The sequence below is a fragment of the Drosophila navojoa genome, chromosome X (assembly GCF_054131105.1).
Source record: "Drosophila navojoa isolate 15081-1374.11 chromosome X, UAZ_NAV_1.0, whole genome shotgun sequence".
NCBI lineage: Eukaryota > Metazoa > Arthropoda > Insecta > Diptera > Drosophilidae > Drosophila > Drosophila navojoa.
The window spans coordinates 23161943-23180433 of record NC_142895.1 but is presented as its reverse complement, the minus strand read 5'-3'; the positions used below and the strand labels follow the sequence as shown (position 1 = coordinate 23180433).

Here is an 18491-nt window from a genome sequence, read left to right as displayed (position 1 = left end):
CAGCCACAAATGATGAGAGGAAGGTGGGCGATGAGCCTAGAACAACACGATAAATATTTATAAGCTGAGCCAGAGCAACAGCTACTACAACAGGCAGGTCAAAGCCTTGATATCCTACTATATATATATAAATATAAAATCTGTATATACTTATGTATATACATATGTATACAGTGTAGTACATAATTATATATGCATATATGTATGTATTTGCTGAGAGGGCTCTCAATTTCATTTCATTTTGCAATTTCTATTTGGAATACATTTACAAATTACCAATTATTGCTACTACAGTAAAAAAGCTGAAATTGCAAGAGCAATAAAACAAAATATATATTAATAGTAAATCAGAAATGTTTGAATAAATTGATATGAATAAATTGATATGAAATAAAATAAAATAAAAAATCAAAATTAATATCTTTATTTGTATGCCACGAATATTGTATGTATCTGTATCTGTATCTGTATCTGTATCTGTATCTGTATCTGTATCTGTGTCTGTATCTGTATCTGTATCTGTATCTGTATCTGTATCTGTATCTGTATCTGTATCTGTATCTGTATCTGATCTGTATCTGTATCTGTATCTGTATCTGTATCTGTATCTGTATCTGTATCTGTATCTGTATCTGTATCTGTATCTGTATCTGTATCTGTATCTGTATCTGTATCTGTATCTGTATCTGTATCTGTATCTGTAGCGGTATCTGTATCTGTATCTGTATCTGTATCTGTATCTGTATCTGTATCTGTATCTGTATCTGTATCTGTATCTGTATCTGTATCTGTATCTGTATCTGTATCGTATCTGTATCTTATCTGTATCTGTATCTGTAATCTGTATCTGTATCTGTATCTGTATCTGTATCTGTATCTGTATCTGTATCTGTATCTGTTATCTGTATCTGTATCTGTATCTGTATCTGTATCTGTATCTGTATCTGTATCTGTATCTTATCTGTATCTGTATCTGTATCGTATCTGTATCTGTATCTGTATCTGTTCTGTATCTGTATCTGTATCTGTATCTGTATCTGTATCTGTATCTTCTGTATCTGTATCTGTATCTGTATCTCTGTATCTGTATCTGTATCTGTATCTGTATCTGTATCTGTATCTGTATCTGTATCTGTATCTGTATCTGTATCTGTATCTGTATCTGTATCTGTATCTGTATCTGTATCTGTATCTGTATCTGTATCTGTATCTGTATCTGTATCTGTATCTGTATCTGTATCTGTATCTGTATCTGTATCTGTATCTGTATCTGTATCTCTGTATCTGTATCTGTATCTGTATCTGTATCTGTATCTGTATCTGTATCTGTATCTGTATCTGTATCTGTATCTGTATCTGTATCTGTATCTGTATCTGTATCTGTATCTGTATCTGTATCTGTATCTGTATCTGTATCTGTATCTGTATCTGTATCTGTATCTGTATCTGTATCTGTATCTGTATCTGTATCTGTATCTGTATCTGTATCTGTATCTGTATCTGTATCTGTATCTGTATCTGTATCTGTATCTGTATCTGTATCTGTATCTGTATCTGTATCTGTATCTGTATCTGCCGCTTGGAGGTGATTGCCCGGATGTATTTCAATTGCAAGTGCCACAAAAGTCACAGCCAGGTGACCACAATTTGCAAAGTCAAGTTAAAAAGTCTGCATTTTATGCTGAGAAAGAGAGTGAAACGGACACCTTACCATATGGAATACCATTGTGGTACTCTGCGTTCATGACACCTGACATCTGTCAACGGAATTAAAATTTGTGTTAAATAAAGAGTTACGTAGTGCTGCATAAGAATATACATTGCAACCTCTAAGGCCACAGAACTCATTGGAATAGACGTGAATTAACTGGCAGCAACGATGGGCGAGGGATGCATCCTCTGCACTATAAGGGAGTTATATGTATATGTACATATATACTGGCATACAAACTATTTCTTAAGCCTAAGTAGAGTCTTGGGTAAAAGCCTGCACTAAATAAACCGATTAAAAAAATGAATAAAATAAAATAAAAGCTCAAATGAAATGCTGCTTAGAATCATTGTTGAAAATGGAAATTTAAAATGAAAAATCAAAATCAAAATCAAATTGATTCGTATTCGTATAAGACATACACGGCTATTGAGCTATTGAGCATTATCTACAAGGCATACCAAGCGCGCAATTGGGAAGAAGAGGCATCGAGTGCTAATGTATGAGTGTAATAGATGTGTGTGTGTGTGTGGCTCTTAGCTATACGTTTGCAATTGGAGATCGCCATTGCACTCAGGGTATATCATAGTCAAGCACTACCGCCTGCAGCACTGTTCGCACTTGTTGCGATTAGTTTTGCAGAACAGAAGCTCAACACAGACACAAGCATGCGAGTAGCCAGTGTTGCATATTCATAAATGAATGGGGGAGAAGAAAGCAACGAAAAGGAAGTCCTGGCTGACATGGCTCAGCATATGCAGCAGCAAGTGCTGAGACCGATTGTCGCGCGCTCTGTTGACGTAAGGCATGAAAAATTGAGTGAAAAGTACGCAAAAGCGTAATGCGATTAGGCGCTGGGGTAAGTGTTCATATATGTATTATATGTAGAGTATTTTCGTGTTATGGTGCATGTGCTCTGCCCCGCTGAGGTGGCTGGCTTGCCGCTAGAGCTGCTGACTCCGAAAAGCTTTCGGAGTCGCTTAACAGTGCGCTGTTAGCGCACTTAACAGCGCGCCGTACAATCAACAGCTGGCGAACAGAAAAGCAGGAAGCAACAGTCGTGGCGCTGCGGCTCGGCTGCTGCCTCTGTTGCTGGCGAACAATTTAAAATAACGTGTCCTGCTCGCAAACGACTTCAGTTCCTGTCAAGCCTTTGTCGGTTACGTTTGCCCCAGTCGCAGCGAGCCGAAGCTAGCCAATCAGTCAGTCTGTCTGAATAGCCAAGTTCGTTTCTGAATATCCAAGCCCTAGAGCAGCAGGCACAGTCTACAGAAACACGGAAGAACAGTTATCAATTGTGACTATATATATTATACATATGTGTATTTATGCATATACGTATCTGTAGTACAGTGCGAAGCCTGTAGACTATTCAAAGCTAGCCATCAAATAAACTGAGCCAAGAGAACAACAACTCGAAAATCGGAACTCAAAAATTGTGAAAGTCAAGTGGAAGATTTGACATTTTTTTGCTGTGCAAAGAGCTACATTTTTTTTCGAGTGTTTGCTGTTGTGATTAAGTAAAAACCTTATAGATACATATACCAGCCGGTGTGTGCATACACATAGTCATAGATATTCTCTAGTGCGATAAGAGTTGAACAAAAAGCGCTCGTATGTATTGCGTATTCTCAGCGTTCTGTGCGTGCATTGTGTGCGTCCTGTGTGTGTGCTTGCTGGGGTGACGATCAGGGCAACTGCACGAACACGTACACGCACACGCACACCAATACCGCTATCAACACCAATACACGCTACTGAACGCAAGCGACAACAATAACAATCACTAATCTGACCGAACGACTCTCAACGACTTTGCTTTTGCCCCACTGTTCCACCTGAGTTCAGGGCACGTGTGTGAATTTGTGCGTTTGTGTGTGCGGCCGGCCTGTGCTTTTGTTTCTATTAGTAGTCGCAGTCGCAGTCACTGTCGCAGTCGCATTCGATCCCATTATAGAGTAATCAAAATGCTACCCTTGACGGTCGTCAGCAACGGCTGGTTCTATTCAGCCGTCTGCCGTGTCGCCCTGTGCCTGATCTGCTTCTATTTGATTGGGCGTCAGATTTCGCTGTCACTTTTAGTGCTGGCAATCTTTAGCGTTTGGTTTAATTTACTCTGTTTCGCGTACTTTATGTATATGGATGTGTGCGATGCCTTCGCACTTGCCATATCGCTATCTCTGGTCCTGTGCCTTGCTTGCTACGAGCAGGACTCGGCGCTTCTATTGCGCCATCAGCCATAAACGCTGACTTGCTGCTAGCCAAGTGAGCGTTTCGTTTTTATTTATATGTGTGCTAGCACCCGTCCGCCTTTTGTTGTTGCCCCCCGCCCTGCCCCATCCCTCTCCAACGGCTGGCTGCTCGAATTATTCATATGCAAATGCTGTGCAAAGCTCTCGCTTATGATATGCGCTTTACCAACCGCACAGCCTCGCTGCTCTGCTCTCCTCTCCTCTCCTTTCCTCTCCTTTTCTATTCTGCCTGTCGTTCTCTGCTCCCTTAGAGCCTGCTGTGCGATTTTCACTTTCTACTTTCCATTCACTTTCACTTCACTTTCAGCAGCCGTTCTATTTTTTATTCTTTCACTTTCTCTCGCTTTTCGTTGCCTCACTGACCCGCTGGCCAGCTGGCCCGCTGGCCCGTTTTGTTGCAGCGTGCACAAAGTGTAGCATACTTATCAGCGCTCGCGCTTTATTTTCGCTTACAAATTTGTGAGTGCTGCGCTAATCTAATCTCTGTTCGCACTTGTCACGCTCGTCCCATTATTGTTTCCATCTATTCATAGATATACATTAGATTTATGCTGGCTCTCAATCGACCACTTGTTGGCTGTTGCTGTCCCATGCGAAATTGCTGCATTTCCCATTTCCCATTTCCCATTTGCCATTTGCCATTCGCCTTCGGCTTCTCGTCGCATTTGTATTATTTGCCAGCGGACACCACAGTGTGGTTTCAGTGGCTGAGCCACAGATTCTTGGCTACTTTCTGGCATTTGCCAGACGCTTGTTGGCAGTTAGCAACAGCAGCTGCCGCATTCACACAAATCAACAAATTCACAGCAATTGGTTGTAAATAAGAGCTAAAAGGACTTTAAGGCTGAACCTACACGAACTGCACAATAATTTACATTGTACTGGACTTGAATTGAATATTTGTCGATCTATTTTATAATTATTTTATATATTTAACTATACATATATATACACACATTAATATTTTAAGTTGTTTTCAGTCCCATTTTTTTGAGAATTTATAGATTAGACTAGGTCAATTAGCTAGCCAAAAACTGCCTACCATATGTTCTAGAGGTATGCGATTATAGGTAATGATTATTTATTATGATGATAGGTACATTATATTATGGATAAAATATCAGCTGAAGTCTTCTTCAGAGCTTGAGTTGAGTTCATATTATAAGTAATTATCATTCCATTATAGGCTTTATATTATAGATAGCATATCAAATGAAGTTCTCAAGTGATTTTGAGTCTTTTAAGTTAGAATTGAGCAGAGATTATAGGTTTATTGCAGACTTTATATCATAGGCAGAAGAGTTTGAGTTGAGCTTAGACTGATTAATATCATATTATAGACTTTTTATTATACGTAGAATATCAGCTAAAGTCCTCAAGTGATTTTGAGTCTTTTAAGTTAGAATTGAGCAGAGATTATAGGTTTATTGTAGACTTTATATCATAGGCAGAAGAGTTTGAGTTGAGCTTAGACTGATTAATATCATATTATAGACTTTTTATTATACGTAGAATATCAGCTAGAGTCCTCAAGTGATCTGGAGCTCAATTAAGATTATTAATTTATTATAGAACCTTTATTCTAGGTAGAATATAAGCTGAGCCCATCAAGCAATTCTGAAGTTGTGTGAAATTGATTCTTGTCTCGTGACTCTCACGAATTCCTCATAACGTATAGCTCACACAGTAAAATTCTCCGTAGCATTAGCCATTAGCCAGTCAACCAGTGCGTGTTCGAAACCAATTAACACATAGAAAATCTGCAGCTAACGAACGGAATTGAGCAACAGAGTAGCAAATCAATCGATTCGACCGAATCGAAACTGTCTCTGATAGGTTAGAGCTTTCAATAGGTGTCCGCAAGGAGTACAGTAGCTTATTAAAGTATATTTACAAGTATACGTAATTGTTTGCACTCCTAACTAGCTTCTACTTGACTTACGCTCGCCTACACAAAGTCATGCTAATTATATATCTACAGAAATAATAAACAGAAAATTAGTTGCGTTTCTCTACAAAGAAAAAAAGTCAAATAAACGAATATCTACTCATTGCATAAAGCAGAAAACATAGAAGAGCATTACTAAAAAAAAATAACGTTACTTTCAGCCATAATTATTATATCTATTCAAAAGGTTTTCTGAATCAATTAACAAATAAAAAAAAGTTATCAATATTTATTATTTTATATTTGACTGAAATAGATTTTCAATTTTTCAATAATAATTATTATTATTAAAAAATAAATATAATTTTTTTTTGCCATTTAATAAATATAATAGCTCGTAGCTTTTCCAATAATTCTTCATATTCAATAGAAGAAACAATGCATTTACAGCGTTATTCAATTAGAGAGCAGCGATTCAAAGCGCTTGAAATATTTATCGAATTTCTAGGTGTCTAAAATATAACAACATATACAGTATATATATAATATATACATACATATACTCATATACGCAGTTTTTAATCAGTCTAATTAGATTTTAAATCAATATACTCAAGCGCTATAGTTCTGAGACCGTTTAGCGCTCACTCAAAAGGTCGTTCAGTAGTATTTATGAGAACCCAAGGTTAAAGTGAGTCGACTTGGCTCTGCCTCCCTCCCTCCCAGCTGGCCGAAAGAACGAATTGTGAACAACTGTGCAATTCAGCAAGCTCTACTTGTAGGGTTTCCATATTTATTTCGGTTCAATCAGCCGCAATCCTTAAAAGGCTTTCGAGTTACCACTTTATTAGGATCTACAAGTTGCGACTTGTTTGCAAACTATGAAACGAGAAATTCCACAATCATCTTTAGCTCACAGTCTTTTGCTTGACAGACTTCCAATGGGCATGAAGCAACGGCAGGAGTCTGAAACAATTTTAAGTAGACTTTCAAGGTCTGTCCAATTAGTTTTCATTTCGTTTTCGTTTTCGTGTTCGTTTTCGTTTTCATTTGGTGTACTGTTATTTCGCTGCCTTTTGCTCGACTTTTAAAATATTTTGTCTTGGTGACCCGCATTTAGCGCAAGGGCTTTTAAAGGGCTTCATTAAATAGCAATTACAGCACACTCAGACCGCTCTCTGACACATCCAACAAAGTTTGCCGCTCGAATCTCAGCCAGAAGCCATCACCCAGCCCCGCAACGATGTCGGATCCTCAGGACCAGCAGGACACCACGAGCGGCAGTCAGAGTCAGAGTCAGAGTCAAAGCCAGAGTCAAAGCCAGAGTCAAAGTCAGAGCCAGAGTCAGAGTCAGAGTCAGTCTCAGAGTCGGTCCACGCCATCGGAATCGTCTGCTCCGCCAGTGACTGAGGAGCACGAGCCGCCCAGCAGCAGCAACAGCAGCAGCACCAGCGCCGGCCTCATCGATGGCGAGCCGGATGGCGACGGAGCCAGGGATACGGAACGGGACAGGGACAGGGAGGCCCATGGCGAGAGGTGAGTCCAAGCCGCATTACTTAAGCAGCGATAATCATGAATATCTATATCTATCTAAGCATCTATACATATACATATGGTGTATATATGTATATATATACTATACAGTTACGTCTATACATACATATCTGTGACTGCCTTAATATGTGTGCGTAATTCAGCTCCCTGCGTGTTGCTGTTCCTCTGTTAAATATCCATTAGCTAATTGGGCCATCTGCCTAAAGGCCCCAAAATGCGAAACTTTCCTACACTGTATATACATAAACAAACACACACACACACACACACACACACACACACACAAACTGATTTAAGTCACAAGAACAAAATTACTTAGAATGTAATGAAAATGCAATCGAATCGTATATCCCAAAAAAACTTTATGATGTGTTGTATCAAATTTAACTTGATTTAAGATTATCGATGAGAGATGTTTGAAAATATGTATTTAAATATTCATAGTGTTGAAGAACACCAATATAATTTAAGAACTATTTTCCGCTCTTTACTTCCCTTTGTCATCTATCTATCAACCTATCTTTATCTTTCTCCTTTGTCGAATCTGTATGTATATATCTTGATTATATCTTTAAGCTGACAGCACTGTCTGGCAACGCTTTGTCTGCCTAGGTGGCAGCCTTACGCATATTTCTTTGATTTAACAGTCAGTTCAACTGGCAGTCGGATTGCTTTAATTTGATGCCCCATTTCACTATTGAGGCAACAATTTTGTTGGTCAACTTGAAAGTTTTGAGGCCCCCCATGGCCTTTGTCAACAGCTCTGGCAATCTCACAAAAATACGCTACGAATGAATGACTGACTGTGCAAACAGACTCGAACATGCAAAAACTCGAAAGTTTTGGAGTCTCGCAGTCAGAGCTCAATATTCAGAAATGAATAATAACTTTTAATAGCCAGCTCTGGCTGCGGACATGTTTAAATAGAGCTGCCAGAAGGACGCTACCCACTCAACCTTACTAAGCACATATACACACACACCAACAGACACCGACAGACACACACTTCGACACATTTACACTTGTTCGTGGCTCCTTTTGTCGATAAGCCTTTGCCGTCACGCATTTGGCTGAAATACACTTTTCATGCTCTGTTTGAATAGGTTGCTTAAGAGCGTATGATCCTGTCATTTTAAATGAATACAATTTCTTATTGTGACTCTACCGAAAATAGAAAATATATTATAGAGAGAAAGAGATATATGTATGTGCAGAAGTGATTCATTGATATGCTTTATAGTTAAAGCAAGCAGAGATTTACAGAGCTTCGGCAGTTGAGAGTTGAAGAGTGTTCCACCAATATCTCTTAGGTTCCTTAGCTCAATCTATATAATCTATAGTCTTAGCAAAAACAGTTTGCATATTTTATTGTAAATCAAATTTTGGAATCTGTCTTCGATTGCCCAACAAAAGCAGAGTTCGCAATCATAAGTCTCCGGGTTTTAGCATTAGTGCAAGTTCTTCAAGTTAAATTCCAATCCAGTTATGATTAGCATTGGCTTAGTACAGAGTATTATGCAGTCGTGAGTTGTGGCTTTGGCTCGTTCGTTCGCTTCGCAGTTAATTATGTGCCAATTAGTTGACACACGCGCGCCTCGGAGACCGCTAAATCGGCTCACCCGGCCCACTCGCCGGGATGCACAACAGCCTTGGGTAGCGCCATGATTGTAGCATTAGGCTGTTCCCATTGGCGTTCCCATTGCCGTTGTCGTTGCCGGGGACAACCGAAGGTGGGCCAGGACATAACACAGGCCCAAGCCATCCACTGAGCAGCACGCGTGGCGCCCCCACGCACTGTTTCACTTTTTTGTCTCCATTTTTTTTGTTGGCCAAATGTTGACAAGGCTTTACGCCCAGTTTTTTCTGTTACACTCTAAAATGGTTTGGACGTCGACTAAAATCGCCTTTGACCCTTTCAAGCGTCCTGTTTGCATAGTGAGTGCTCTTAGAGCGCACTTTGGTGAAAAAAATGCAACTATTGCTCTCGAGCGGCTTTGCCTCATGCCGGCACGTAGAGCGCATTGCCTACGCCAGTTTGTCGAAGCCCTTAAGCCCGGCTGCCCAGGTGCGAGCATGCCACCTGTATTAGGCCCAAGTCTGGGCGACGATGCGCAGGGAATCACAGGCGTGTGTGACTGTGCCTATTCGTGCCCATCAGCGCGGTATTTATTATCTGCATTCGTACGATACATCTCGGTTCGATGAACTCTCTGGTCCAGCTCCACTGTGCGTGGGAGAAAGCTGATCAATTTGTATATGCCAGCTGATATATATGTAGCTATGTATGTATGTATGTATGTATAGCGGACATGGCAAGGACTCCTGGCTTCCTGCCCTGCCGCCTTGCTTAAGCTCTGACTTCTTCAGAAATGCCACAATCCGGTTTCCATTCCATTTGAGTGTTGGCAGCAACAATTGCTTTCAATTTTGATTTGTGAGTTTTTTTTTTTTCTGCTGTTTTTTTTTTTGTGCGAAACAAATAATAATCGAATTCGAATGTAGCTGCCGGGTGTTTTCGACTTTATAATGCTCATTCAAAAAATAATGAGGCCTGTTTGGGGTAAAGCAGTCTGCAAAAATGTTTTGTTTTACATATATAGTTCTGAAATACTGAGACATATAGCTTGAACGATTGACTAAGTTTCAATATAAGTTTCAATATAGAAAATAAAAAATAATTGTTATACATCAATACTTTTTTATAAAAGTCATATCACAACTCTTATTTTTCATTTTTATTATAACTTAACTTAACTTTTAGTATACGAATTGAAATTAAAAAAAAAAAACTATTTTGAATCATTAAAATTATTTTTATAAATCTGATAATTTAATTTTTTTTTATAAAATTCAAATCACAACTTTTATTTTTAATTTTATATTAAAAATAAGAGTTGTGGCTTAATTTTTATTAAAAAAAATATAAAATAAAAATGGAAAGTAAAAAATAAAAAATAGATATATTTTTAATTATCAAATTAAAATTATATGGTAAAAAAAAAAACCAAATTAATAATTTTCTATATTAAAAGCAAATCATTCTTAATTTCAATGTTTATTATAAAAATTAATTTTTATGCCTTAACTTGTATTATAAAAACTGAAAATAAAAATTGAATTGAAATATCTCTCAGAGGAGCTGCATCATAGATATGTAGATAGTTCAGTTTATATATAATGGGTATGTACGTAAATATGTACATGTGCATGCACATACGTGTATATGTATATACTTATTTACTGCCACTGTATCAGACGTGAAATCCATGAGATATAGCTTCAATAACAGGAAAGTTGCTCGCGGAGGGAAGTAGCGGGAAACGGACGGATGATTTATCGGATGGACGCACTACAAGCAGGACATTCTACAAATCCAATAAGCTCGTTTGCTTTGTGGCTGAGTACAAGAATCGACAGCGGAAAAAGTTAGCAAGCTGAGCGCGGATGGCTTTGTATTACGATTATAATGCAGATTTGCTTATTTATTTATTAGACATTCTAGCTAAAATTATTAAGCACTAGCTGCTTTGACTTACAGTACAGATACATATATCTGACGTTGGCTGGAATTTCCAATATTGGCTTGGGAAATATGTTTTCAACAACATCAGTTCAGATTGAAAAATCGTGGTTCGTGTTTCGTTCTTCCACCGCAAAGCCGAGCAGGTTAATTAAGATTCCGTTGTGGCCTGGCGTAGACAAGAGTTTCGCAATTTTCTGCAGTGCAACGTTTCCTCTGGCAGCATATTCCGAGGCCAGCTTAGCCCGCAGCTACTATGCAAAATCCTTAATAAGTAATAATTTCTGATAAGAATTTCGCAAGCATACGAAAAAGAAGGGAGATAGTGAGAGAGAGATAGTGAGAGAGACGGAGAGCATTGGTAACGGATTTAGCTACACACATGGACCGGCTGGTCGACTGAAGCTCATCGAGCAGTCCGAGCACGTTTGTTGGTTTGCTGGTGCTTGAGGACCCTATTGGGTATGCTGGACGGATGCCGGCTGTGGTCTGACCGTTGACTACGCCCTGCTAATGATGTGGTTAATGGTATGGCTCAATAAATCTGAGAATTGCCACAAATATGCTTGGAACAATGCATATTCCAATATGAGCGCAAACTGCTAGCTCAACCTGTTAATTACACTGTCAAACTGTCTCCGATCGCTGGCCAAGTATGATAAGATATGCATGTGTGTGTGTGTGTGTGTGCATGGGAATTACCCCAGCTCATCCAGTTAGCTGAATGGGCAAAGAGTCAACAATAGATAGATTTGACATATGAGCAGCCGAATGCCAGGCAACTAGCCATTTGTTAGCTCAAGACGGGCAGGATGAATAGAAACGGCCTGGGCCCGGGGTCAGAGTGCAGCGACAGCTTCCACATGCATCAATCTCGGCCGCAGAATCCGCCTCGGCTAAGGTGCTGCTTGGCATTTTAGCCGGCTTGATTGAGCAGCGGCCATCAAATTAAATTATAGTTTCTTCTATTCTCTTTATCATCGCCTTGACGGCCTATATACCCTGTGGTTTGTCCAGTGTCGAATATCAGAGGGAATTTAGAAGTCATTCTCCATGGGATAATCGAATCAGCAAACCGAATTTCCAATTAGAATTTTGTTTAAAAGAATAACAAATGCAAATGCAACTATATATGATAAGATATGATATGATATGATATATGTATAAATATATAATAATATGAATATCTCTGATATTATCATATACTTATATATGATATGATATGATATATATATAATAATATGAATATTTATGATATTCTCAATTACTTCTATATGATATGATCTGATAGGATATGATATGATATATGTATATAAATATATAATAATATGAAGATCTCTGATATTCTCATATACTTATATATGATATGATGTAATATGATATGATACAATACATATAATGATATGAATATTTCTGATATTCTTATATACTTCTATATGATAGGATATGATATATATAAATATATAAAAATATGAATATTTCTGATATTCTTATATACATATATTTGATATGATGTAATATGATACGATATGATAAAATATGATATACATATAATAATATGAATATTTATGATATTCTCATATATTTTCTATATATGATTATCATATTTGTATATCATATTTGATGTAATATGATATGTTATGATAAAATATGAATATTTCTGAAATTTATATATAATTATATATGATAAGATATACATAGATATATAATATGAATATTCTGATATTCATTCTTATATATATATTATATAACGATATATGTACATACATATCCAAGTACAAGGGCAAATGCCATATGGTAAATCACAGCGATTTGATTGCGACTGCCTTAAGCGACTGCCAATACATCTTGAGCACCCTCTCTGATTCCCTCCCTCCCGCTCTCACGGTTTACTTATTCTTACGAGAAGTCATCATCCACACACACTCACACACACACACACACACACACATTTGCTTGTCATTTCTTTGCTTACTTTTTGTTTTTTGCCCCTCACTTCTTTTTTTTATTTATGCAAATCTCATGGCTTCTTAAAGCGCTCTTCCTCTGCGTCGTGGCGCAAATTAAAGTTAAAGTCTCTGCCCGTCTGTCTGTTGGCCTTGTGCATGGGCGTGGCTGGGTGGGCGGTGGGCCTGTGCTGCAAATTATAAAGTTGCTGATGCTGCTTGCTTGGGCCAGCAACTTTTTCATATTCTCGGCCCGCAAGTAAATGGGTTAGCCGACGCAGTTTAAGGCTTCTCGATGGGCCTCAATGGCCATTTGCGTCTGACCCTGCCGCAGCACATGTGTGTATGTATGTACATATATGTATGGCCGCCCACAGGAGCGTATTTGCTTAGCTGTGGATTTGGGCAAAACCGAGTGCTGTTAGGCAAGGTCGTGGCTGGGCGGGAATGGTGCAGTTGGGGATACTCGACTGCGGGCTCTTAATGTTATATATGTATATGTTTATCGATAGAAGCTAACTCTTTTATCTTTTCATTTGCCTATACATAGACTAGTTTGTGTTCATTTGAGGGGGGGCAAGGATGAAGTCCAACTCGCAATAGCTAAATGTTTATACCAAATGTTCTCAGTGTATGCGGCTCTGCAGCAATGCCAATTGCCGAAATTGCCGGGCAAACGTGCAGCAAACGCTGTAGGACATGTGTCAAACGCAGTCCTGGCGACGCTCGAGGGGAATGGAGGCGGCTGGCCAGGCTGAGCCAAGCTGAGCCGAGGCGAAATTGTGATCAATTGTTATTTTTGTCAACTGGAATGCAGTTTTAGGAGCAGTTGCTAAGCAAATATGGCCGAGACAGCGTGCGACCAGGAGTGTGAGAGGGAGAGAGAGAGAGAGAGCGAGGACTCTGGCAGGCAAAGCAATTGGCCAAATGGCATTTCGAGTAAAACCCAAGAACGTGACATGTTTCAAAAAGCAGCAAAAAAGGCCCAAACCCGAACAACTGACTCACTCGCTGCCTGACACGCATGTACTCTCGCTCCCCCCCTCTCTCTCTCTCTCTCTCTGTCGCTCTCTGTCGCTCTCTTTGCTTGTGTGTGACAGTTATTTGTTCGCTTGCCCAGCAGCGGCGCGACCAAAGAAACCGCGCTCCGCAAATTAAATCAGCTGAAATCAACATTTTTAACATATTATTTTGTTAGTCTGCCCTTTCATGCGGTCGCCGCAGCAATTCCTCACACATGCTTCAAGCAGTCAGCCAGCTGCTCCTGCTCCTGCTTCTGCTCCTGCTCCTGCTGTTTCTGCTGTTGGGGCAAGCTAAAATGCCAGCGTGAGTGCCTGCAGAAAAAAAAGCATTGCATACTTTTGTGCGATTTGAGCAAATAATTACACGAGTATGCAGGCATGCCAGGCATGCGGCACGCCTGCTTCTATAGATGTGTGTGTGCGCGTGTGTGTGTGTGTGCGTGTGCGTGTGTAACTTTAGCTACTGCCACGCCTAGTGCCCTTTGCTTTGACAGAAGTTGTTTGCCTACGAACTATGCCTGCCTCTGCCTCTTTCTCTCACTCTCTATCTCTCGCTCTCTCTTCTTTCCTTCTGTGTGTGGCACGTGGCGACAGCAGCAGCAGCAGCAGCAGCAGCAACTGCATGGCAACCAATCAAACCGAATTGTTTTCAGTTTGTTGTTTTGTTGCTTTTTTTTTTGAGCTGTCATTTAACTATTTTGTACTTGGTCGCTCGCTCGACTGCTTGCCTAATTGCCCGACGTGCGAGACCCTTGACAGAGCGCCTTTCTATCCGCTCCACTCCACTTCGCTCCGCACTCACAAATCAATCAGCGGCCGCACTCGCTGCCATTGACACACAGGTGCTGCGGCAGATACACAGTGCCTGCCACAAAATGTGGCAGCACGAACAAAAAAAAAAAAAAATAAAATGAAATACAACAAAAAATGAGAACAAGAGAAAAAGGTATCTATCGCACGGACTTGTGGGTGCTGGTTGGCTTTTATTTTGGTCGTCGCATCATCGATTTTTGCGTGTTGGTACAGAAAATAAAAGTAACACACGCTGCCACACACAGAGAGAGAGAGAGAGAGAGAGTGAGGCAGAGAGAGAGAGAGACACACCTATATACAGATATGGCCCACTTTGGTAACGGTAATAAATCGCCATTGAATACCAACGCTCAATGTCAGCAGCGTTGAAATTTTGTTGCTGTTGTTGTTGTTGTTGCTGCTGGCTAGCGCAAGTCCTCAGCTTCACACACACTCACTCACTCACTCCCACACACACACACACACACCTGCACGCAGTCACAGATGTGCAACATAATTGACACGAGCATCAGGCTAACTGGCGACTAACGGTGTTACCTAAAAGCATAACGCATATATACAAATGCTGGCAAACTCGTTTTCGAGTTGTTGTTGTTGCTGTTGTTGTTGCTGCTGCTATTGCCTTTGTTACGTTTCACACACTACAAATTGTTTCGAATCGTGTCGGAGCATGCAACAATTTAACAGCCAGTGAGCGGTGGGCGGGGAGCAAGGGGTAAGACCAGCTGAGCTTGTTTTTGTCTGAGTTTGTCGATTCATGCGAAATCCGAATCAGAATAGCCAAGGCCATGACAGCGTTTGTCAGAGTTTACTCTACTGTCACGTTTTGACCTTTCCTTTGTTGTTATAAGACCAAAACTTGCAATCATATTGAGTCACGTGATTTATTGTACATAGTATATATTCCAGTCAACAAACTGTTCTTAGCTTTGTTAGACATCTGTGATAATTGTAGTCGAAATATTTATTTGTTTCACAATAAGCTGAGACAACGACAAGAAAGCTTCAAAGAGTGAAAAGAGAGTCAGGTTGAGTTTGAAGTAGATATTAAACCCTGAAGCCATAATGGTTTTATGCAAATGTATGTAACAGACAGAAGGAGGCGTGGCTGACTCCACAAAGTACATATATTGTTGATCAGGGCGACGAGCTGACTCAAATCGAGTCCCTGCTCATCTGTCCGTCTGTCCGTATGTTTAAATGCTTCGATCTCAGAAGATATAAGAGCTAGAGACTTTAAATTTTTGTTGAATGTCGGCACATACAGCGCAGTTATAGAGTTTTTCTCAAAAAATCGATAACTATTCTCGTTATTTCGTTAGCGATTAAAGACCTTATTGAAAAGTAATTATAAATTAATATCTCCCACATCTTTAGAGCTAGAGTCGCCAAATTTTAAATGTAGATATGAATACATATTAATGTATTTTATAGAGTTTGATTTTTGATATAATCTCTGAGGTGAGTGAAGGGCTTTATATATGTTGAGTGGTCCAGTGGGTCAGTATATAAAGCTCTTATTATTTATTAATTGTTACTGGGTCTTCCTATTTTTTACTGGCTAATATAGCTGGATAGTGTAATCGAGTTCTTTGTATCATAAAGTTTGTACAATTTAACTGTACAAAATCTTCACAGTAGAATATTTTTATGCCTCGAACCCATTGAAAATGGGAAATCAGGATACAATTGTTTCATGCAAATGTATGTAACAGGCAGAAGTAAAGCATATTTTTCCTGTTTAATATATTCTTTAGGAACTTATTTGTCGAAGTAGTAGTGGAGTTCTGGTTGGGGGTTGTTAGTGGTTGGTTCTGCAGTCGATCTAACGTACCTTTTATATTTTAATATTTAAACTATGTTAACTTGGCTTAGCTTAAGCATTGCCCCAACAATCTAGTTGCATTAGTTGAAATAATTTAAGCTAAAGTTAAACTGACTTGTCTTCATAATACGTTCGATAAGTTCAACGAGGGCAAACATCCCCGAGAATTGTAAATGTTGTTGGTGGTGTTGGGGCCACATGGCTGGGACGTCGTCCAGTGGCTGTGTGGAGCTGGGTCTCTGGCTCTGCGGATATTGGGAAAATACGAACAAAATGCCAGCACGCACAACTTGGCGCTTGTTTACTCGCTGAGCTACCAATTTGATAACTTAACTGCTTAACAGCTTGTTAGCAGGAGTCTCAAAGTGTGATTCACATAAATCGCCGCAGTATTTTACGTAGCGAGCAGCAGGAGTGGGAGCAGGAGTGGGAGCAGGAGTGGGAGTGGGAACAGCAGTAGCTGCTTGAATACTTTTCACTGCTTAACGGGGTTCATTAATTTTGTTGCTCAACGTGCAACATTCTCGCTCTTTGTATGCAACAGTTTGCTTTCAACGCCAGACAATGCGCACACACACGCTGCGCAAGAATACGCATGTAGAAGTGTATATTGATTGATATCGATTGAGAGAAACCGGACTGCGTACGGCGTACGGCGTGTGGCGTGTGGCGTGTGGCGTGCTGCGTGTCGCCAACTGCGTCAAAGCAAAAGCTAAGACGACAGCAACAGCTAAAATGTCTACGGCAAGCAGTAAAATAAAAGGTTGTGGCACAAGTGAGGCACGCACACAAACACAAGCACAAGCACACGCATACATAAGAGCCTTAACATAAGTAGACTACACACACACATACACACACAAATAACTGCTGTTTGAGGAGTGACAATTTACAAAAGACGTGAAGCAACAGCTGCATTCGTAGAGCAAAGCGCAACAAATGCTTCGCTTTTATTTGCTTACTTTTTAGCCACATCAGAGCCGTGCAACCGAGCAGCGTGCCACACTCATGCCATTCCATTCCAGTGCCAGCCGCAGTCCGCCTCCTGCCTTCTGATTCAATGTCAGCTGCAGCTGCTGGCTCATCCGTCGTGCCAGTGATTTCCGTTTCCGTCGCCCATTGTTGCTCCTCCTCCATTGTTTGCCGGCCAAAGGCAAAGAACTGCTCAGCATGCATTGCAAGTGAAACAGCCAAGTGCTAGAAAAATGCTGTGTGTGTGTGTGTGTGAGGGCGTCTGCTCCTGCTCCGGCTCCTGCTGCACCTCATGCAAACCGGCTTGCCATAAATTGCAGCATCCGGAGCAGCTCTCACTCCCCCGGGCAGCTTTGCAGCTTGCCTAACATTCAGATACTTTGACCAGGTGCTACTGCGCCTTGGTTGACCGCACAACACATCACAGAGTCTGTCATTGGCAGAAAACTGGATTACTTTCAGCACCACCGACACCTTAACAATGCGCCGAGTCATTCATATGTCCAATAAGTTTTTGCCAAAACCACAAATCTGTGCGCCTAGCTAGCATTTCGATTGCCGCTCTCGCCGCCTCCTGCTGTCAGGAGGCCTAGCCACTGGCCTGCCACTGGCAGCTGAGCAACCGGAGACAGAAAAGTGTCTGCCATCTCCGCAGCTCATGCGGCTAACTGGGATTATCTATCTATAAGCAAATCGGAGCCTGGCCTTTGGCCTAATACCATTTCAGATTCAGAGCTTCGAATCCTGTCTTGAATATTTCATTATACGCACACAAATCAATGCAGAAAGAACAACATAAACTTCCGCTAACTTTTTTGTTAAGTAAGCATTATTATTTAATATGAGCAGGCAATACAATAAATTTTAAATCATTATTATTCACATATACACACACACGCACGCACGCAAACTTTTTTGGTTTTGTTTGGGAAAAATCGATTGCTCAAAGTTTATTTTGAGTACTTTTTGGCTTGTTCGTTAAATTTGC

General features: G+C 40.2%; 1 protein-coding gene across 2 annotated transcripts in view; it reads left to right on the top strand.

Annotated features, from left to right (window-relative positions):
- The first annotated feature begins 6402 nt into the window (after window positions 1–6402).
- Window positions 6403–18491, top strand: part of LOC115564439 (uncharacterized) — a 66309-nt gene continuing 54220 nt past the window's right edge. For both annotated transcript variants that reach the window (XM_089263092.1, XM_089263091.1), the window contains exon 1: window positions 6403–7387. In XM_089263092.1, the coding sequence (XP_089119218.1) occupies window positions 7095–7387 (293 nt within the window). In that variant the 5' untranslated portion in view covers window positions 6403–7094. The remainder of the gene's footprint in view (window positions 7388–18491) is intronic.